This window comes from Mytilus edulis, chromosome 1 (assembly GCF_963676685.1).
Source record: "Mytilus edulis chromosome 1, xbMytEdul2.2, whole genome shotgun sequence".
Classification (NCBI taxonomy): domain Eukaryota; kingdom Metazoa; phylum Mollusca; class Bivalvia; order Mytilida; family Mytilidae; genus Mytilus; species Mytilus edulis.
Window position 1 is genome coordinate 12,994,014 of NC_092344.1, and position 23,549 is coordinate 13,017,562.

The window sequence follows — 23,549 nt, forward strand, 5'->3', positions numbered from 1 at the left end:
ATTTCCTTTCTGATCGGTACCATGACAAATGTACCCGTAACTGTACCTACAGAACACACAAATAACTCTGTTAAATCGAAAGAACTGACAAAAAAAATCTTTGTCTTTTCACTCTATTAAAAAAACTAAGATCGAAATTGTAAGACATTGACATATATAAAAACTAGATTACTAACAAATGGAAATACCAAATGATAAATTTGTAAAAATGTACATTGTAATAAAAATCATTTGTTCATAAAATTGTAAAACTGGCTGCCATTAAAAAGATTTTTGACACTAATAAAATTAAGCATTGGTGAATGCAAACCTAAAAAGAACAATAAATCAGAAAAGGCCCACAATATAAAAGAGTTAAAATATGCCATAAATAATGATTACCTGAAACAATACAATCATCTTTCCTATTGTCAATTATCGATTAACACCTCTTTAACTGAGATGCCTTTCAGAATATTTTATAAGAGCACTACTGGTGTTTTAAGCAGATATGAAAAACATACCATCTTTGACTGAGATTTTTCAATAACTGGGTCGAAAATACCACTGAAGGCCTTACTTTCTCTACCCACCCATTAAAATACCACTGAAAGCCTTACTTTCTCTATCCACCCATTAAAATACCACTGAAAGCCTTACTTTCTCTATCCACCCATTAAAATACCACTGAAAGCCTTACTTTCTCTACCCACCTATCACGAGGGTATCAATAGCAAAGTATGAAACGCTTTTTGATATTTTGAAATAAACTGTTTATAACATATGAAAAGCATTCCAAAGAGTTTTCTCCACTCCCTCATGTAAGAGATGGATTAATGAAATATATTATATAATATGAAACAATACATGAAGACAATGAAATCCAAAAAATAAGAAAAAAAAGACAAACATTAATCTGTACGGTATAAATAATGCAATGATTATCCTCCACGAATGCATAAACAAACGAAAGTATTGGGTATATCATCAACATCCGTTTAAACATTAAATAGGTTTTTACGTGATTGGTGGTAAAAGTAATGATCAGGACAATTGTGATAGTTAACGAATTTTTACCACTTATTACCAACTAATTTAAAAGGGGGAATATTGATTTTGTTCGTGTATAAAATGTTATCATAAACGTTTTTATCCCATACATTTTTGCAATAACTACCTATTTGATCTTTCGGAAGATCACTCAACGAAAGTATCGACCCTATAACTTTTAGCGGTACTGATATTACAATGTTATTGCCATTTTGTCGACAATTTCATGACTATTTCAACAACATACGGAGTATCTTTTGCTGAAAAGAAAATCATTAACATACGACGTATCTATTGCTTAAAAAATAGTCTCTAACCTACACAATGTTTATTGCATGAAAGCTTATCTTCGGTATCATTTGTGATGGAACACTTTTTTTTGCCTTGTGTCTTCAGCTGTGTAAAATGAAATATCTATTGCTAAAGAAGATCATGTGATTTCACCTTGAACGTAAGGATCGCATAGATTATTGCCATAACCACCACTATGTGGTTTCACAAGGTAATGGTGACTTACGTATCCATCTATATTGTTGTTTGTACTGGAATTTATGATGTCAATGTCGTTCTCGTTTGATGATGATTCTAAGACCACTTCTTCTTCATCATCGTTCGTATTATTTGTCGCTGGATGAATACACTCTGGCATGATTTGTGATCCATTATTTATTTTGCCTTCTAATATTAGATGACTTAAATCATTCGCTATGTTATTTTTGATTGAATGTATTGGATTATGGACATGGTTAACGCAATCGTCACAACTCAACATGACATTATTATTTGTACTTATCAATAATGGTGGTGTGATAGATGGAGACTCGTCAGGAGGTGGCACAGGATGACTGTGTAGCACAGAATAGTCTTGATCTTCAATAATATTAATCGAGGTTTTTCCATCGATTCCTTTGGCATGAAAACTCCTTTTATCAAGAAATTCCATTGACTCCGATGAACTGTTACTGTTAATTTCTACAGGAGAGCAGGTTCCAATCCCCGAACTGAAAAGGTCGGGTGCTTTGTCAAGGAAACATTTATCGGAAACATATCCACTATTTGAAGATATTGCTGTTGGAGAATTGTTTTGAATACTATCACCTTTGTTGTCACCCTGAATTTCTTCTTCTTCACTATCTAGTTCTAATTGAATTTCGTTATTTTGTATGCTAAGAGATGAATGTGACAAATGGCTGCTGGTATTCTCAAAATTAATAACAGAACTTGAAGCAAATCCTTCTAGGATGTCTTCAGGTCTTTGGTTGGTCTTCGCTTCATGTTGATTTGTAAGACAGGAAATAGGAAACGATGAACTGGACGAATTTTCTGGTGCTGAATCATCTGGTATGGACACAAACCCTGAAGTGATAACAATGCATCTTCATAAAATATGATATAATTATTGCATACTTTCTACGTATTAAAAGTGTTACAAAGAGACTTTTTTGTTTAGTCCTTATAAAGTATATAATCTAATATCTACATTTTGTATTGTTATGTGTTATGAAAACCGTTCAATGGAAGTATGATAGTAAGAAGGTAGCTGGAAAGGACATAAACGTCTATTTAATTCAGTATTTGATAAAACATTGTGCATTTTTTGTCAGACGTCAGGAACATCTTTTGAAACCGTAAAACACATGACTTTATTCTAAGAGATAGACTATGAAAAAGAATAACTTCAGCGACTAATTTTTACCAAATGCATAAAGCTATGGGAATTTAAAATTTCGGTTTATATTAATGATTATTTGTTCAATAGAGTACAACATTGTTGAAAGGGAGGCTAATTCGTCAAATTAGTACGCCAGACGTGCGTTTCGTCTACATAAGATTCATCAGTGACGCTCATATCAAAATATTCATAAAGCCAAACAAGTACAAAGTTGAAGAGCATTGAGGATCCAAAATTCCAAAAAATTGTGCAAAGTACGACTAAGGTAATCTTTGCCTGGGATAATAAAATCCTTAGTTTTTCGAAAAATCAAAAGTTTTGTAAACAGGAAATTTACAACGATTTAGATTTATTTCATTTTGTTTCTGCTGTTTTTAATTTGGGGTTGTTATGTCTTGTGTTTTTGAAACCAATCAACCTGTTTAATATCGAATATCATATTCTAAACAAGAATATGTCCAAAGTACATGGATGCCCCAATCGTACTATCATTTTCTATGTTCAGTTGACTGTAAAATTGGGGTAAAAATTTTAATTTGGCATTAACATTATCAAGATTATATCATAAGGAACATGTGTACTAAGTTTCAAGTTGATAGGACTTCGACTTCATCAAAAACTTTAACCTGAAGCGGAACAGACGGACGAACGAACGAACGGACGCACAGACGAGAAACATAATGCCCATAAATGGGGCATAAAAACGTACTTTGGTATTGTATCGAAGTATTGTTAACTCCAGTTATATCGTCAGGGGAACAATATCCTGTCTCACCATGTTGATTGGTGTTCAAAGTAGTTTCATTAATGGTAAATGTTTGACTGTTCAAACTCGAGCCGATCAGTTCTTCGTTAAACACTGATTCACTTATAGTTTGTACATGGTGTCTGTTATCTTCACTGGAAAGATCCTACAAAATAATCAAAAACTATATTTAAACGTGCTGTGAAATATCTGTATAGTTGTACAAATTTATTTTTTTGTAACAAAAGCATTTGCAATTGATTTTATACAGTACACTTCTAGTACTGTAACATCATCAATAATGAGTCTTACTTTCTGAAAGATTCAAACTTTTTATATCAGAAGTCAAATACATTTTTGTGTTTCAGTTTTATTTACCAATATTGTGATGTCTGTGAAATATAAAAATAGAATGTTAATAATGCCAAAACCCCTGTTTTAAGTTATATAACATTAGTGACCTTAAGCAATTTACTGACGCCATATATATCGTATTAGGTCACTAGCACACAGTGTAACTAATTTATCTTACCGACTGTCTTTAAATGTGGTATTTAGATCATTGGCCTATCAAAGTGAATAAGTCTTCAATACTTAGTTTTAACATGTTTAAGAACCTACTTCCATTTGTCTGTACAAAAACAAATACCAACATTTTTATGAATGTATTTCAATCGTTGCATCCAGATTCTTCGTCTGTTTAAAACTCTAAGATTTCATTTTTGTTTTGAAAGGGAAGCAACTCCCTACTAACACATATGGTTGCTAACCCGATACGGTTACTAACCATGTTTTTTTTAGGGCAACCTATACCAAATATATAAGATCACCACGTGTAGTCTGTTAACCAATCATATTCAAATAAATCTATAGGAGGTAAGATAAATACAAATACATTACGAACAATACCAATCAAGTCGATTCCACATACCAATGCTTTATTGTCGTGGCCATTTAAACCCAGTTTTAACGTGCAGGGCTTGTACATTACACTTTTGTCATTTCTCTGCAAACAAAGGCATATGATTATAAACTTATCAATATATAATCAAGAAGCTCTTAATTCGTTTTCCGTCATGAAATGATAAGCCGCAATAACATCGATTTTTGTTCCTGATATTTTCTGATAATATATGAAGCTGACCGACTTAATTTATTCTAAATTTTATGCAGTCTTGTTTTGTTTATTAGAAGAAAACATCAACTTATCTCATATAAAAAGGTCACCTTATATCATTAATTAATGTTACAACTGTAATGGTAGGTGTACATACTCAGTTAAGATACTAGGGTTATTATTCATTACGCCAAAAGAGCACTTTGTGTACATGCATCAGACACGTCAATGACACTCAAATCAGCAGTTTAAAGGTCAAATTATATTACATAAAACTGTAACACTTGTTTTATGATTTATGATATATGTTTTTAATCTATAAATAATCTCACAATATGTTACCCACATATTCACATTAAGTTAAATGGCTGTATCATCTGAATGTTTTATTGTGTACGGTTACATTTAAAATAATGTTCAATATAAAAAAAAACAATTAAAAGCAAAAACACATATTCATATATAATGCCTCACACTAATTGTTGGTACATCTATGTCAAACGGTTTCACCAATTCCTTGATCTTTCCACACAAATCAAATCTATAAAACCACAGATCATATATTATACTCTCGACAAGAGCAATTCCAAATATCTTATACTTTTTTTTTAAACAACGAAATGAATCATAAGCATTTTCTAGTTTGCCATAACAAGTCCAGATAGTTCTTATCATCTTACTTCTTGTTTGCAGAACATAAGATCATTTAAAACAAAATGTTAAATATTACACTGATAAATAGAAGCAATATTCAATTTCATCGATTTTCTTTATAACTTTGTTTTTAATCTAAACAACAAGACGTGACATTCTTTTGTCAAATAATATGATATAAGATAAAATACCTGATCTGTGCTGCTAGTATAATGATCACTAACAGAATAAAAGCTACTGGTATTCCAATTGCAACTCCTAAGTATTTAAAACTTGTTTCTGAAAATAAATAGCTTTTCAAATATATTAACAATATTTCAGAAGAACACAATATTTACTAGTACCTTATAATTCACATTCAAACTTTGATTTATCAATCAACTGTGTACTTCCATTTTTGTTATCTTACTGACATGAGTTTATGTAATCTTTCTTTTCGCATTCTTTTCTTCATTGTTTATATAATATAAATATCAGTAACGATATATCAATGGATTTTGGTAAATGTTACATAAGGGGTGCCAGTGAATAAACTCATCATAGAAAACAGGATTGAAATTTATATTTGCAGCAAAAAACTCACCAGTGACTATCGAATAAAAAGGCCAAATAAACAACGGTTTGAAACAGTGCACATGCGTTAAACGTTTGAACTGTTTGTGTTTTAATTGGTAGGTTTCATGTATGATGAATGGTTGAACATTGGTAATGTTCCTCTTTTCCGTGCGAATGTTAGTTTTTCTTCTTTAATGTGATTTTAATTAGTAAAAGCAAGTTGGTCTCTCATCGGAAAATGGAAGAATAATCCTTCATATTCGGGTTAGCCACACATCCTGATATGTCAAATGATTAGCAGAAACTTACCAGGCTGTGATGGTTCCATTGTTGTAACATTGTAATTTTTCTCCCCTTCTACACTTTGTTGTCCAGCAGATGATACTGCTATTAACCAAACAACATACCCAGTTCCACTCTTAAGGTTTCTTATTGTATATTGCATTTGTACTTCAGTTATGGATGTGTTGACTCTCGTTGAGGTATTTGTACCTAAGTAAAGGAATAGTATTGTGTATAAGATACAGGCGAAAATAGCTAGCTATATACAATGTCAACTATTATCACTAGGTGTTTACCAATGAATTGAGCAGAATGCTTCACTCTTACTTCTGAATTTTGTATTGAAGTGTATTGGTTGTTGCTACAATATTGTTTTCTTATAAATATGAGTCCCGTTTTATTGTCAGGGATATGACAGTTGTTGTCCATTCGTTTGATGTGTATTGTCATTTGATTTTGATATTTGATTAGTTACTTTACGTTTGAATTTTCCTCGGAGTTCCGTATTTTTGTGATTTTACTTTTTATATCGTTTATAAGTTTTCGTTCAGATTAAGTGAAATTCTTATCTGGACCAGACCTGCACATTTGCTCTATACACTGATTTGTCATTTTGGCATGAAAATTTCAATCCTTTTAACTTGTAACTTTAAACAAATAAGAGATAGTTAACTTGAACTTTCAATTTTCTGATGTCTTTGTTGTATGATTACAAAAACAGTTATAGAGATAATGTTTCAAAATGTGTTGCACAACATTTTAATTGTTCCATTTAAAGGTTGATGACCAAATTGAATATTCTTACCAAATATACATTCAGCATCTGTTTTGGCAAGCTGGCACCAAAATAGAATATAAAATTTTACAAACGGTGAACGTTCACATGTCCCCGGTCTTGTCCAAATAACTGTTATTGATTGTTGATCACGATTCTGTACATTTACACTGTTTGGTTTTGGGGGAACTGCAATAAGTGAAACAAACATAACTCAAATTTTAAATATTATTATCCCCAATCAAATACAATATACACATAAGTCTAGCCCATTCTTTACTTATTCAAAATGTAGTAGTATTTCGTACTTTTGTTTCTCCTGTCGTCATTTGAAGTAATATATGATGATTTTCTTTCTTCGACTCATGAGTATTGTTTTTTTTTACATTTGGTATCATCTGCCCTTACTTTTCTTTAACAGCGCTCTACATCAATGCAATGAACGTTAATACTTAACAGTTACACATTTACAAAGTAAACACAGATGAACAAATATTGGTGTTTGATGCTTAAGATTTGGAATCAATCATGAATTGACAGAAAGAGGAGAACATTAATTTCACTCTCTTTAAATTGACACTTTTATGTACTGATTTGTCTTAATCCGTTGTATGAGTGTGTTTTTATGATTTACTTATTAACCAAAGGTTTCAAAGTATCTGCAATAATTTACCTTCATTTCTCATGTAATAACAACTTTTCCATGAGAATCCTGTACTTGCGTTTTCACTATCCATTGACACACCAAATAAGTAGTTCTTTTCCTTATCCAAATGATGTACAGTATACGAGGTTTCTTCAACTGAGATAGTTTTCCATTGAATCTGTTTCTATATAAATATAAATAGAAATAGAAGCAACAGTAAGTAGTATACCGCTGTTCGAAATTCATAAATCGATTGAGATAAATACAAATCCGGATTACAAACTTAAACTGAGGGAAACATATCAAATATAACTTGAGAACTATGACACAACAGAAACATGACATTAAAATGTAACATAAAAGAGGTTCTGATGTTTGATAGATTATAAAAACAATGGCCTTCCATGCCAGACGATTCTATTAAAAATCTCTGGATTAACACTTCAATTGAATTAGTTTGTTGGCTACAACTAAATAAGGCCTGCCCAATTGTCATAATATTCAGTTTCATTCATTTTATTTAAACATTCCTACGCTTTGCATGAATTTTCCCAGAATGTGACATTATGAGAAAGTGTATATGCGCATTGCATTAGAAGCATATATAACAGGGGGATTGTATCCTGCCAAAAATAAAAATCACAAAAATACCAAACTCCAAGGAATATTCGAAACGGGAAGTCTCTTATCAAATGGCAAAATCAAAAGCTCAACAAAGCAAACCAATGAATAACCACTGTCATATTCCTGACATCGTACAGGCATGTTCTTATATATAAAATGCTGGATTACAAATGTGAACCTGGTTTTATAGCTAGCTGAACCTCTCACTTCTTGAATGACCGTCGCATAAAATTCCATCACATTTACAACTGTGAGTATACATTAAATAAATAACAATAAACAAAAAAGACAATCTATATAACAGGTAAAAATATCAAAAAAGAGGTTCGAAAGTCAACATTGTGTAACAGTTTTTATCACTATAAAAACAAACAAATATGTAACAAACAGAAAAACAAAAGGGCATAAAGACAAACCACATACGACGACGATCCAGTCTTTGCTATTTTAGAGTTTATAGGATTCCCTCGGATTGTTTTGTTACCTGTATTTGTATTCTAAACTGATTCAAGAAATTGAACAGTTACATTACTGTTGCTTAATGTAAGATGTACATCTATATACGTTACCTCACACCCATTCGTTCTTTCACACCAGTAAATAGTATAATTGTTTACTCCTTTGAAATATCTGGTTTCCCACGATATCAAATATATCTGGTTTCCTACGATATCTGTGTTTAACTTTTCAAGTAAAAAGGCTGGAGGCTGTATGCTGTTTGCTGAAAAATAGTTGATTATAGTTAATCTATGGATTTAAAAGACAATGGATTTTAAAAGAAAGGGTTTGCTGTACCCTTGTTATATATTTGTTAAATTACATTCAAAAATGGACCTGAATGTACATATATGTTAAAACTAAAAATGGTTATATTGACTTATTTGTTGATCATACTTTGCTAAATATTATTGCTTTTTTCATTTTTTCTCTATCAACAATAGTCAAGATAGTAACCAACAACCGCAAAATGTCCTTAAAATTACACATTCATGGATAGCAACCCAACAACGGGTTATCTGATTAGTCTGAAATTTCAGGGTAGATAGAGCTCAAGCTGATAAATATTTCTTATGCCAGTTTGCTCTAAATGATTTGGTTTTAAAGTTATAAGCCAAAAACTGCATATACCCTTATGTTCTATTTTTATCCATGTCGGCCATATTGGTTGTCAAGCGGGTTCATCGGACATAGTTTTCACACTAAATACCCTTATGATGATTTTGAAGAGTAGTTTCAAAGAAGAAGATACTTCTTAAACAAAGGGATAATCAACTGACACAACATTGAAAAAAACCAATCAAACAAAAAAAAAACAAAAAAAAAAAAAATAACAGCATTATACAAAACACAACAAATTATACCAAAAAAACACCAATCCCACAAAAAAACGGAGTCTATTTCAAGTGCTCCAGAATGACAAGCAGGTAGCTTAATTAAACGGAACCATTAAAATTTTGTGATATAAAAAATATTAATAACAATTCGTATACAAAATATAGTTCTTTCATACATCTATAATATCTGAGTGTAGTTATCAAAGGTACCAGGATTATAATTTAGTACGCCAGACACGCGTTTCGTCTACATAAGACTCATCAGTGACACTCATATCAAAATATTTTTAAAGCAAACAAGTACAAAGTTGAAGAGCATTGAGGATCCAAAATTCTTAAAATTTGTGCCAAATACGACTTTGACTCACGGTTATATAATTTGTTCGACATGGTACCTAATCTGTGGTTGAACATCCTGTAACTCGGCCAGATAAGAAGAACGGCAAAAAGGAATATCAAACATAAAATATGTACAGTTAAGGGGGAAGGTAAAAAAGCTTGGTTTTACAACTTGCAGTAGCTTTTGTTAGACCCAGATGTCCTACCAAAAAGAAGGTCAACTTATAAAAAAATAAATATTCACTCCGGAGTTAAAAGTCGGTAACATGAAACTATTCTATTCGATAATTAAGAGGTTCACCTATATACCTAAGAATGCATTTTTAAACCTTATCACAATGTATACAGATAGAGGAACGAGTGCCAATGAGACAACTCTCCATCCAAGTCACATATGTATAAGTAAACCGTTATAGGTCTTTAACACGGAGCCTTGATCATGATTTACACCAAACAGCAAGCTGTAAAGGGCCCAAAAATGACTCTAGTAAAACCATTCAAACGGGAAAATCAACGGTATAATCTATAAAAATTAGAGAACTCTACATCCAAGTCACAATTTTTAACGGTAAACAGTTTTAGGTCAAAGTATGGTCTTCAACGCGGAGGTTTGGCTAATACCTAGCAACAAGCTGTAAAGGGCCCAAAAATGACTCCAGTAAAACTATTCAAACGAGAAAATCAACGGTATAATCTATAAAAATTAGAGAACTCTCCATCCAAGTCACAATTGTTAACGGTAAACAGTTGTAAGTCAAAGTATGGTCTTCAACACGGAGGTTTGGCTAATACCTAGCAACAAGCTATAAAGGGCTCCGAAATGACTGGAGTAAAATCATTCAAACGGGAAAATCAACAGTCTAATCTATAAAAATTAGACAACGCTACATCTAAATCTAAAATGGTATAAGTAAACCGTCATAGGTCAAAGTACTGTCTTCAACACGGAGGATGGCTCACATCTAACAGCAATCTATAAAGGGTCCAACAATACTAGTGTAAAAAAATTCTAAAGGGAAAACCAACGTTCTAATCTATATACAAAACGTGAAACGCAAACCAAGAAACACTTATGAACCACTTCAACAAACGACAACCAATGAACATTAGGTCATAATTATCCATGGAATGTATATAAATTTCATAATTTCAAGCCAGCTTAACTATGTCTGACATTATCTGTTTTACAATATCATTTAAATTAAACACTCAAGCATATTGGAATAGCATTTACTAATTTGGTTAACACTACATTGTTGGCAAAGAATTATACTAATGTATTTTCATGTCATTGATGATGACTTAAAAGTTTTTTATTTTAATATTTAATATGTTTCAAAATCTATGTACCTTTTTGGATGTAAACTGGATTGCTAGGATCAGACATTCCAACTGTTGTTCCTGCTTTTATCCTTACAATGCAATTTTTCACAGACTGCATATGTGTAAATGTATGATGTGACGATGAATTAACCCTATGAGAAATAGGTTCACCTCCAGTAGATTTAAGTATCACATCGAATTCCACGATCGGTCCGTTTTCCTTCATCTCGTAAAAATTCTAGAAACATGTAAAACAAATTTAAAAATCCCTATACATGTTATGCCACTATAGAAAAGTTCTGTACTTTCAAAGTAAAAAATAGCTTGTTACTTACATACAATTCAGTACAATGTGATAAATTCCTTATTTATGTCATACATAAAAGGAGGTAAAGCAATAACTCAGGTACCATTTATAATTCTACACTTTTTAATTGGTAAAACAATTCTAAACCGCATTCGAAAATACAAAATAAAATGCACAAAACAATTTATTTTCGGAGGTGAATATTGCATAGATCCCTTCTCTAGATCTCATCAATCCACACCCATCGACTACAAATACGTAATACTTGTAACTAAAATTTGAAAAGTATCTATCGATATCAAATGACATTTTTTTTATAACAAAACCCGTGGTTCATGATAGGTAAGCATAATATTTCCCAAATGTTGACTCATCGTGTTGCTCACGTAGGTACACAGTCTGTGATAAGTCTCATTTGGTGTAATTCCATTAGAGAAAAATAGAATGGGATTGCGGTTCAGACAATAGAAACAATAGAGTGGGTTGTGGATGTTTGCTGTTTTTAGTAACGTCTCTTTTACCTGTAACGTCACTTTTACCTTTGGCGTTATTCAGTCGGTGACAATGCATGGTTATTTTATGCTGTTTTATGTGCTTTCCTTTTTCGTTTTTCGTTGTCGTTTTTATTCTCTTGTTAGTCACTACTTCGATGTTGACATGAACATCAATTATTTGGTGATGTTTATAAATTTACTGTTTGCTAAAGTATGAATTATTCTAAATACGAAGGATTTTCTTATTCCAGGCATAGATAACCTTAGCCGTATTTGCCACCACTTTTTAGAATTTTGAGTCATCAATGCTCCTCAACTTTGTACTTGTTTAGCTTTCTTGGTATGGTGTATTAATAACTATTAGCATGTCGAAATGTCCTTTTGTAATGTTAACTTGTGTATTTCTCTGTCCTGAATGTTCTTGCATTTATTTGCACTGTAGTCCTGTCATGTAATGTTGTAATTTAAGTGTTATATTTAACATTGCCATAAAAACGAGAGGTTTAGCTAGCCGCAAAACCAGTTTCAACTCACCATTTTTTCTTAAAATGTCCTGTACCAAGTCAGGAAAATGGTATTTGTTGTCTAAAAGTTCTTTTCGTTGTGTGTTGCATTTTCGTTCTGTGTTGCACTTCAGTGTTTCTATTGTTTCATTGTTTTCTTTTTGTGGTTGATATGCTTACCTCAGTTTTGGTTTGTTGCCCAAGTTGGATTTCTCTCAATCGATTTATGACTTTCGCAAAGCGGTATACTACAGTTCCCTTTTTTAGTTAACTCTTTTATCCTTTGTGTGCATAATGTTTGAGTATGTATTACATATATCGCCATATGTTTACTGTTTACATCAATGAAATTTAATATTACTCTTCAAACATTCTTATCACAATGCATTTAAATTCATACATACCTGCCAATAAACTGTAATGTTTCTGACATTTGAATTAACTTCTTCTGCATATTCATAAGCTCCGACAGTCACTCTGGGAGGACATTTTGCAACTACATTTACAAAAAGGTACATATATAGAAGAAAATGGTTACTATACACACTAAAGATTATTTCCTAGAAGGATAACATAACCAAATAAGTGTTGTTTTCGTTTAATAAGAACAGTAACGATACCAATATTGATGCACCAGAAGCGCATTTTGACGCTTTATGTCGCTTCAGTGATGTTCTGTGTAAAATATTTCAAAACCAAAGCTTATTAAAACTGTTAAGAGCTGGACAAATTAAAAAAAGAGACAGAAAGTACAGCCAATCTTCAAAAGGAATCAGAGCTTTACATCAGGGAATTTTATTTCTTCAACTAAAAAGTACACCTTAAATTTTATGGAAGATAGAAAAAGTAAATATAAAAAATACCGAGTATAATTGAAAACGGAAAGTTCCTATTCAAATGGCAAAATCCAAAACCTCAAACTTATCAAAGTGATGGATAAAAACTGCCATACTCTTGATTTGCTACATACATTTTCGGATGTAGAAAAGGTTGTATTGAACCTGGTTTTACAGCTAGTTAAACCATTCATTTGTATGACAGTCGGATAAGATATCTGAGTAATAATTAGGCCTCATCTCCTTATTTATATACTTAAATCAATGCTTACTGTCTTGGGCTGTTCTTGCCTGTAGATAAACTGAATCACTTGGTAAACCTATTGGTCTTGTGTGGTTAAATATGTCTGTATAATGGGCAAACACTTCAAACTTATACAAAGTGTATGTTTGTAAGTCTTCAATCAGCACTGATGTATTAAATGTTTTCACCTAAAATTAGATATTGTCTTCATTATACCAACTTGCATTTGTTTTTTTAATCATTAATAAAGTTTAGAATGGTAATTGAAAATATGTCAAACAGACAACAAATCGACCAAAGAGCAGACAACAGACGACGACCACCAATGGGTCTTAAACGCAAATGGAAAATCTCGCACCCGGCGGTGGCCCTCAGCTGGCCCGTAAATACAACTGTGTACTAGTTCTGTGAAAATAGACTATACACTTAACTCCACAACATATAAATGAACTAAAATCTAATAAACATACAAGAGTAACAAAGGTTACAGGCTCCCGACTTGCGACAGGCGCAAAAATGCGGCAGGGTTAAACATGTATTGCATTACATGCACAACGGATATTAATTTAAATTAAAACAAATAATTCTGGTTTATAAATGAATTGATATTTAGTTTACTTTGTTTCATGTTAGGTCTTTAATAATTTAATACTTTATTTACACGCAATAACTCAGTGTCCCCTCTTAAAACAAAATAAATAGAACTTGTGTGATGAAATAGGTCTGTGTAATGGGCAAATACTTCAAACTGATACAAAGAGTATATTTGTAAGTCCGGAATCAGCACTGATGTATTGAATAATTTCACCTGAAAAATCATAAATATCTTTCATTTGTTAAATTCGACAGGTCAACATGTCAGCATGTCGATAAAAGATTTCCGCGCAGACACTCAATCTCCAGGGCAGTAAGACGAAGTGTCGACAAGTCATGAATAAATAAATGAATAAATGAGCAAACTTAAAAATCGTGCATAGTTTCTTATGTTCTCAAGTATAGTTGTACTAAAACCTACCGTTCTTGTTCCATTTTCTACAATGCATTTGATTGTAAATTTCATTCTAGATGTATTATCATGGTTTGTTGCAGGTTCTTGTATGTCCCATTTAAGTTGAATGACAGTCTTATTTTTCTCCAGAACCGTCAAGTTTTCCATTTTGTAAGGTTTAGCTGCAAAATATATGTATAATCACATATACCATTCCTGTCTAATAAAATACCACAAAAAGTAATTAAATAAATAAGTAATTGATGGTTAATACTTTCTATATCCTACCGCTATTTTCAAAAAACAGTATTCCTTAATTTTCAAGAGATATCTAAAATATGATTTTCACTATTATGTATTCATTAAATTGTACTATTTCTCTAGTAAGTTAGTCCATATTCTGTCATCCTCTTCCTTAAGCCTTTTAATATGTTATGTGAAGTATTTTCTAATTGTTGTCTATTAAGCTATTGAAAGCTTATCTTTGTCTACTAACATGTCACAATATATTTTAAACATCATTATCCTGGGGAACTAGCTTGTCATTTATTGGTTTTCTTCTCGTTGCTTTTTTTTTAATGGAATAGACCGTTGTTTTACCTGTTTGAATTTTTGGGGTCCTCAATAGCTTGCTGTTCGATGTGAGCCAAGGTGTTGTATTGAACACCGTATTTTGACCTATAATTGTTTACTTTTTACACATTGTGCCTTGCTTTTGGTTTCATGGAGAGTTGTCGCTTTGACACTCATACAACATCTTCTTATTTATATCTATAAGGAGTCTTCAGAATTTTCGAATATATTAAACTTGTTTGTAGATATTCTCCTGCTAATCATGCTTGTGTTTTTCGTAATGTACTTTAATTTGCGCCAAAAATGTATAAAAAGTTACATGTAAGAGCCATTATTGGTACAAATAATTGACAAAAGCGGGTTATTGAAGACAATTTTGGAGATTTTTCTTCTTTTTTCATTGTTAAGCCTTAGCAGTCATCTGTCATCAATGATAAGTATCTACCAATTTAAAAAAAGGGTGTTGTCAAGTTTTGTGGCAATGTTGGTCACAGTACCTCAGATATGACTTTTGTAAAGTTTACTGACAACATTTTATCATTCTATTCATTGTTTACAAGAAGTTAGTCTAAAGTACATACCACAAGAATGATATTTGCCATGTTATATTTCGAATTTGTTATTTCATTGTGGGGAGATATATAGCTGTTGAAATTCACGATAATGACTGTCTCATGCCAATTGTACTAAAACAAATAACATATATGTGAAAATCTTATTCATTGGTCAACATTTTAACCCACTGACGTTAAGTGCACTTTCATCTAACATGTACACTATATAAGACCCTGACTTGAATTATCAATGCTATTAGGAACACATTCTTCGAAAATGCATATACAAATAAATGGCGTTTCTTAAATCTGGGTAATATATGTATCATATTGAATTTCGTGACAAGTAAAAGATAAAATCTATACAAAGCTCTTTTCTACCTTTTTAAGATATCATTAACAAAGGTATCAACAGGAGATATCATTCAACCAACAAATCGTTAGCTGATAATGTATGTTTCTATTCATACTGTGTTTGAACATACCCATATAATATAATTATTGAAGTATTATGAACTCTATCTTATAAAAATATGACATTAAAAGGCAATTTGATTTAAATAGATTAAACTTTTTTAAGGTATAATTATCTTTTTAGATGACAGGTATTCTCAAGCCATTCAAAGATAACAGTGTATAACATTTGAATTTTTTATCAAATGCAGGTAATTTAAAATGTATTAAATAAAGGCAACAGTAGTATACCGCTGTTCAAAACTCATAAATCCATGGACAAAAAACAAAATCGGGGTAACAAACTAAAACCGAAGGAAACGCATTAAATATAAGAGGAGAACAACGACACAACACTAAAATGTAACACACACAGAAATTATATCGGTTATTTTTTATTACTTGACGTAACAATTCTATTTAATGTGAATGTTCTTAAGAGAGTTGACGATTGATAAAAATCATAAATACGATTGACAAATTGAAGAATAAAAAAGGAATTGTGATAGGGATGGAACTGGGTAATTCTTTTTCTTTCTTTTTTCCCTTCTTTTTTTTATCATTGTCCACTCTCATACTATATGCTAATTGTGATTGTGTATTCATCTGATATATAGGTAATGTAGAATATTTCCAATTATAATATATTTGTATTAATGAAATTGTATTTATGTTACATGTATTATATTGTTTGCATGTCATGAATATGCTTTGATTGTTCAAAATATAAAAAAAATATAATCATAAAGTCTCTTCGAGTGTCGTGTAAAAATAAGATTTCACACTGTTTACTTCAAGTATAAGTAATCAAGAAAGGTCGACATCCATTTTTCCACGTTTAACGTTTGTTAGAATTCTAATCTTATTCGAGTATGCATTCCCGTTAAATATATATAACATAAACTGACCTATTTCGATTTAAAATCGACATGTATTTTAAAACAGGTAAATAGTTGTTTGAGATTATCAATGTGAAATGACAATGAATTCTATTCGATCGTACGGTGACTAATAGTTGTTATTTTCTATGTTTGTAGATCTAATGTGAAGATTTGTTATATTGGCAATCATACCACAACTTCTTTTTATATTTCATGCATTTTATAGTTTATTTGTCTTCTTTTTTTGCCTTTGTTTTATTTTAGTACGCACATCTAAAGCGTAGGACCGCCAAAATAAATCGTTTGCTAAAGTCAGTATTTTTAGGTAACGTAGTGTATGTTATCAAGGGGTATTATAAAATAATATCTTAATAAAACGTTAATTAAATGAAACTGACAACGCCATGGCTAAAAATGAAAAAGACAAACAAACAACAGCACACACGACACAACATAGAAAACTAAAGAATAAACAACACGAACCTCACCAAAAAACTAGGGGTGATCTCAGGTGCTCCGGAAGGGTAAGCAGATCCTGCTCCACATGCGGCACCCGTCATGTTGCTTATGTGATAACAAATCCGGTAAATAGTCTAATTCGAATTTCACAATTGGAAAGCTGAAATCATCTCTTTTGTCGTAAAGTTTTGTTTTCAACCGACCCTCATTGTCAATTTCTAGATGTAAGTCAAGATATGAGGCCGCCTTAACTGTATATGTAGTATCCTTTATCTCTAGCTCGATTGGATAGATGCGTTCCACATAGTCACCAAATTTTGAATTATTTAGTGAAAGAACATCATCTATATAGCGAAAAGTAGAGTTAAAGGATAGTGCTAACTTTTTATCTTTCTTCCTAAGAAGTTCCTGCATGAAGTCAGCCTCATAATAATAAAGAAACAAGTCGGCAAGTAGAGGGGCACAGTTTGTTCCCATTGGAATGCCGACAGTCTGTTGAAAAACACGTCCTCCGAACGTAACAAATATGTTGTCAATCAAGAAATCAAGCATCTTGATAATATCAGTTTCAGAGAATTTTTTGTTCGAATCAGAGTGATCCTTTACAAAGTAGGATTTATCCCTCCCTAAGACAAGATACTTGTATCTGCGGTGGTCATTCTTTTTTACGAAGCAAAGCAATACCAACTCTTTCAATTTGTCTTTTAGTTTGGAATGTGGAATACTAGTGTACAGAGTAGAAAAGTCAAATGTTTTAATACTATTACAAGATGAAAGAGAGTTAGATTGTATGTACTCTAAAAGATCTTTGGAATTTTTAATTATCCACATCTGATTCACGCCCCCTCTAGAATAGGCAGTTTCACAATAACTTTGAAGCCCGTCTTTGATTGCTGATAAAATAGATGTTAATAATTTAGAAAGAGATTTCGTGGAGCACTTGGAAGACCCAGCAATATACCGTTGTTTGTAAGGACACTTATGTAGTTTAGGTATCCAATACAGTGATGGCAGTTCCAGTTCTTCATCTTTGGTTGAAATTCCAAAGGAACACAGAACAGACCTATGATTATCCAGGATTTCCTCTTTGGTAAGTGTCGTGAGGGTATATGTTGAGTTTCCAAGTGAATTGTCAATACCTAATTCGTTTATCAAGCAGTTACTGTAATGAGTTTTACATACAAAAACGATGTTGTTTGGGGCTTTATCTGCGGGGACAACAACATATTTGTCATGGAGGTAGCATAGGTGTTTTGCAACATTTGGGTCTTTAAAGATTGACGTAGCATGGGCATTGATAGACCCATTCAGTTTCTTAATTCTGATTTGTATCAACGACCTCACTGCCTTAATCCATTCGGAAAGAGTGTCTACGTCTTCCTGCTCGCGATTAGCCCATTGCCTGTCATAATCCTCAACTGAATCCATCAAAATTTTAAAGTTGAATTTCCAATTGATGGATTTAGGCTTACGATATTTCGGACCTTTCGATAACACATTTCGTAGAGAAGTGTTATTAACAATGTTGAGGTCACCGGTAATAACGTAAGATGCATTATGATTTCAAAATAAGAATTTTCCACAATTCATGTTTCAAATGTATGGGATACAACAAATATACATAATGTATAAGACATCAAACAAAATACTCCGTAACAACAACCCGATTGAAGTCTTCAGTTTGATTGCAAAAAAAAAAAAAAACTATTTTAAAATTATATGTTAATATATAAATAACACATAGCTGAGCGGGTGATAGAGCAGATTGTTACCCAGAGAAAACATTGTCAACCGCGGCGAATGTCTAATACTATAAGGAAATTAATTGCCATATCATATTCCCGTATTGAATATATTTAATACTGTTTATTAAAATAAATTACCATAGAGATTTCTTATATCATTTGGATAATGTTGTTCTATCAATGTAGTTGTTGTTGTTTGTAGTTCCGTGTTTGTAACATTTATTCTGAAGAATTGGTCTATTCCGTGTATGTTCCCTGTTATGCCATCACACCTCGTTTTATCGATAACTTGGGAACAAGTATTTTGGAATGGATGTTCACTTTTATTTTTCCTGTTCAAAATACAAAAAAGATATACTACAAGCATCTTGATCTGTTGATAACTGATGCTTATGCCCAAGTACAAAATGAATGTATGAATAAAACAGTTAAAAAGACAATAAACAACAACAATAGTAACAATAATAAAGGAACAATAATTATTTAATAGTCATTGACTAATTCCTACATCAAAATCATCAAAAGCAGCATTTTGTTGGCATGCAAAAAAATAAATTTATGTTAACTGCACGCCTAACATCGAACATTGTAGCTAGATTTTCAAAACATGTAGCAAGGTTTGAATACAAACTTTGATAATATATAATTAAATCAATGAATAGCATGCTACGCCCTTTTTGTCTATATTTAGATTATTACAAGAATGAAAATTTAATTGAAATGGGATATTTCGAAAGCATGTAATCAGTAGATAATAAAGAAAAAAGGGTCTGTTATAAAACAGTACGTCTGAACCAGTGTACACAGCCATGAATCACCATCACTGCTAGTGATCCGGTGGATAAATCTGTTGTAGAGTTGTCACTGGTTCAGACGTACTTATAAATGTAATTATTTCTGTGACTGTATCTTGCATTAATTTGTAGGATCCTTTACAATAGATAATACAGCTGATCTATAACAATACCATCTGCATGACTTATATATCATGTATTGTATTCCGACTACAGATTAAAACTGACTAGGAAAGGTAACATCCGGCCAGCGAAAGCTTTATTTTTGTGAAGCCAAAAGTGTTTGAATGGTCTAGCGCGTCGGATACAGTGCAGGCGATTTGGTGTCGTGATATCAAAGTAGCATGAGTTCGAATCCATCGAGGGAAGAACAAAAAAATTGCGAAAGCAAATTTACAAATCTAACATTGTTGGGCTACAAAGTATCGTATGAAGTTGCGGCATTGTGATAAAAATATTCAACTTTCGAAATTATTCGTAATCTCTTTCATCGTTAATCTGATTTTCACTTTTTTTCAAATCTTCCTGTGAACTGAACATTTCTGACAGAATCCTAAAAAATGACATCTTTTTTTTCAAAATTCGTGCATGTTTTCATTCTGTGTGGTAAGGTTGAAAAATTTATATGTATATAATATGCAATTAATCTATTTGCCGAATATAGATGACCTACAGGACAACTGCAAATCTAGAGGGATAATTAATTTTATCCCCAATATATGCAGCTTAAACCTAATACTATTATTTGATAGTAAAACAATTCCTTCTTGTCATTTCTTTTATTTTGCATTTTGTATAGATTTGTTTTATTTTGATTGTTTTATTTTTTATATTTTTGTCATTTAATTGTCTATTTGTTTTCGGCTCATCAGATTGATGGTTCCATTGGTATCTTTTGCCTCTTTTTATCTTGAATATTTAAAAACAAAGATTACCTACCATTCCAATGAAACATCGATAAAGTTTGTGTGTCTATATTCAACAGGGTGTTCCCAGAAGCACTGTAGTGCACCTGCATCCAAACCCTCCCAAATACATGAGAAATTAACTATTTCTTGTGGATAATCTTCAAAAGTAACATAAATTTGTTGCATAAATATGAAGATAAAACATTAAATAATCTAATCAGGTTTATAAACAAAGTTTTCCGTTTGTCATTATCGAAGACTGTTCTGTAAGATATTTCTTACTACCTAATGCTTTAGTCTGTGGTGGATAGTTGTCCAAAAGACAATTATATATTTTGTATCACATCTACTTATTTTGAAATACAAAACTCTATCATAAATCTAAAATCATGCATGAAGATATTTTTGAAATATAACAAAAATATAAGTAATTATTCATGAATTTCAATTTTTAATGCGGTCCTGCGTTAATATATAGAGTAAAAATAATGGGGTCAACAAAAACGTTCATGAATAATTACTTATATTTTTATAATATTTCAAAAATATCTTCAATAAATATTGATTAAAAACAAGTATGACATCCATGAGTTACTTTTTATGATATAAGGATCTAAATTGTCGTTTGAAATGATTCTTTTTTTTGCACATTGAATTCCTTTATACCGGACTAAACGACATCCGATCAGTTGCTGTTGAAGGTCTAACGGTAATCTATAGTTGCCCTAAATACGTTTCATCTTGATATTTGTCTTATTATCAACCATACAACATCTCCTTATTTTTACAGTAAATATTTCTATAATTACGATGTTTAGCGGTATGTAATATGAGAGGATATTTTTAACATTGAAAGGTATTCGTAGAAATGGGGTTTGACAATATTTTAGGTTTTGTATTTTCAGACATATTGACCATTGCATTTGCCTGCAATTCACTTAAATCAAAATACAAATTAAAACATTTCTGTGCAATTTCAACATTTTTATTTTATTTTTATTTGAAAAATTTATATCTTAACATACTTACAATCTATATACGTCAATTCAATCTTCGCAAATGGCAATATTGAGAATACATTTGTCGCTCTACAATAGATATTGTTGTTTATGTCATCAGTTGTAACAACATGTTGTAATACTGCTGTTGTCTCGTTGACAACTATAATATGTTGGTTTTCCAGTGATTTGGAGTCGCTTTTGAAGTACAAATAACTAGAATTAGATACTTCATAAGATACATCCAATTGACAAGTGATGTTTACAATACTGTTGATAAAAACATTACAGTCATCTGCCCACATTTCTGAAAAAGAAATGTGTCCGTGTCAAATTTAATACATCAACAAAATATAAATATATGGAATTGACAGTATAAATAAAAGAAGATTTTATGGGTATATTGACACAGCATAACCAAACGACCGACGCTGCGAGGATGCATACACATGCCTTTAAATACGTTGGTTTGATGAACATGATTAGTGGTTTCTGAAGAAATGATTGCAGGAAGCCAGAAGACAAATGTTGTGTATCAGCTCTACTAACATGTTCTTTGAAAGTTAGCAATATCAATCAACAGACATTTAAAATAAACAAAATATAAGATTACGTTTCATATATATATATATATCTTTATTCTCAATAAACCATCATTTTGACGCATTAACATGTGTTATCATCACGCTGAAAAGGACATGATTGGCCGTTAGACTCATTAATGGACCAAATAATAAGCGAAGAAACTGCAACTATAATTGAGATTTTGTTCGTCTGTTAACACAGGTTAAAATCGGTCAGACTTAGTAATTTCAGTGGAAAGAATATATTTAATTTGTTTAGAAGAAGTCGTGTTTGATCAATACAAAACGTTCCATAATATAGGACAACGACTGACGATGTTCTTGACTTATTCTATGAAAGGCACTTGTATATGAAGCTCGACAAATGTGACTAGTCAATGTGTGTTCATTTCATCACTGCCTAGTTTTGTCAGATTATTTTTTTTTAAAGATTTCCAATTCATTTGCATTAATAGATGTAAACATCAAATCTGAAAGTAGTTTAATAGTATTGCGTGAATGTGTTGTTTGTTCGAATACACATTGTTTTTAAAAATACATTTAACTATTCAATAATTGTATTAATCTACTTAACATTTCTTGTTATAAAATGTTGGGGTAATGTTATTGACAATGATCCTTTGATGTAATGGACAAATGTCTTTTCACGAAATCGATATAAAAATCTGTACTAATCTAATTGGTGCCGAGTTGACTATTGTTTGTTATTGTCATTTTCCTCAGAATGTATATGGTGGTGTCTTTTTTATTTGTCTTTTGATTGCCCACGTTTTAAATTCGCAATCGGTTTTTTTTTTCTATATTCGAATATCGTGACATAAACATGCAATGTTGTCATTTTATTTGTATATTTAACATTGCCATAAAGGCGGAGGTTTGCCCAGCCATAAAACCAGGTTCAACCCACCATTTTTCTCTTAAAATGTCCTGTACCAAGTCCTGAATAAGGCATTTGTTATCTCATAGTTCGTTTCTATGTATAATGCATTGTCGTTTGTTTTTTGTTGCACTTCAGTGTTCTGTTGTTTCGTTGTTTTTCTCTTATAGTTGATGTGTTGCCCTCGGTTTTAGTTTGTTACCCGGATTTGGTTTCTGTCAATCGATTTATGACTTGTGAACAGCGATATACTAAT

At 31.6% G+C, this 23,549-nt stretch overlaps 1 protein-coding gene across 1 annotated transcript in view; it reads right to left on the reverse strand.

Moving 5' to 3' along the window:
* Window positions 1-1,140: 1,140 nt before the first annotated feature.
* LOC139524337 (uncharacterized) overlaps window positions 1,141-23,549 on the reverse strand; it is a 29,984-nt gene continuing 7,575 nt past the window's right edge. Inside the window, exons 3-18 of the mRNA XM_071319101.1 lie at window positions 21,864-22,139; window positions 20,866-20,992; window positions 19,271-19,464; window positions 14,495-14,649; window positions 13,508-13,667; window positions 12,804-12,895; window positions 11,123-11,333; window positions 8,669-8,820; window positions 7,503-7,659; window positions 6,860-7,018; window positions 6,082-6,264; window positions 5,409-5,496; window positions 5,038-5,104; window positions 4,378-4,452; window positions 3,411-3,612; window positions 1,141-2,385 (exon numbers count right to left, since the gene is read on the reverse strand). Coding sequence (XP_071175202.1) covers window positions 1,460-2,385; window positions 3,411-3,612; window positions 4,378-4,452; window positions 5,038-5,104; window positions 5,409-5,496; window positions 6,082-6,264; window positions 6,860-7,018; window positions 7,503-7,659; window positions 8,669-8,820; window positions 11,123-11,333; window positions 12,804-12,895; window positions 13,508-13,667; window positions 14,495-14,649; window positions 19,271-19,464; window positions 20,866-20,992; window positions 21,864-22,139 — 3,224 coding nt within the window. The 3' untranslated portion in view covers window positions 1,141-1,459. The remainder of the gene's footprint in view (window positions 2,386-3,410; window positions 3,613-4,377; window positions 4,453-5,037; window positions 5,105-5,408; window positions 5,497-6,081; window positions 6,265-6,859; window positions 7,019-7,502; window positions 7,660-8,668; window positions 8,821-11,122; window positions 11,334-12,803; window positions 12,896-13,507; window positions 13,668-14,494; window positions 14,650-19,270; window positions 19,465-20,865; window positions 20,993-21,863; window positions 22,140-23,549) is intronic.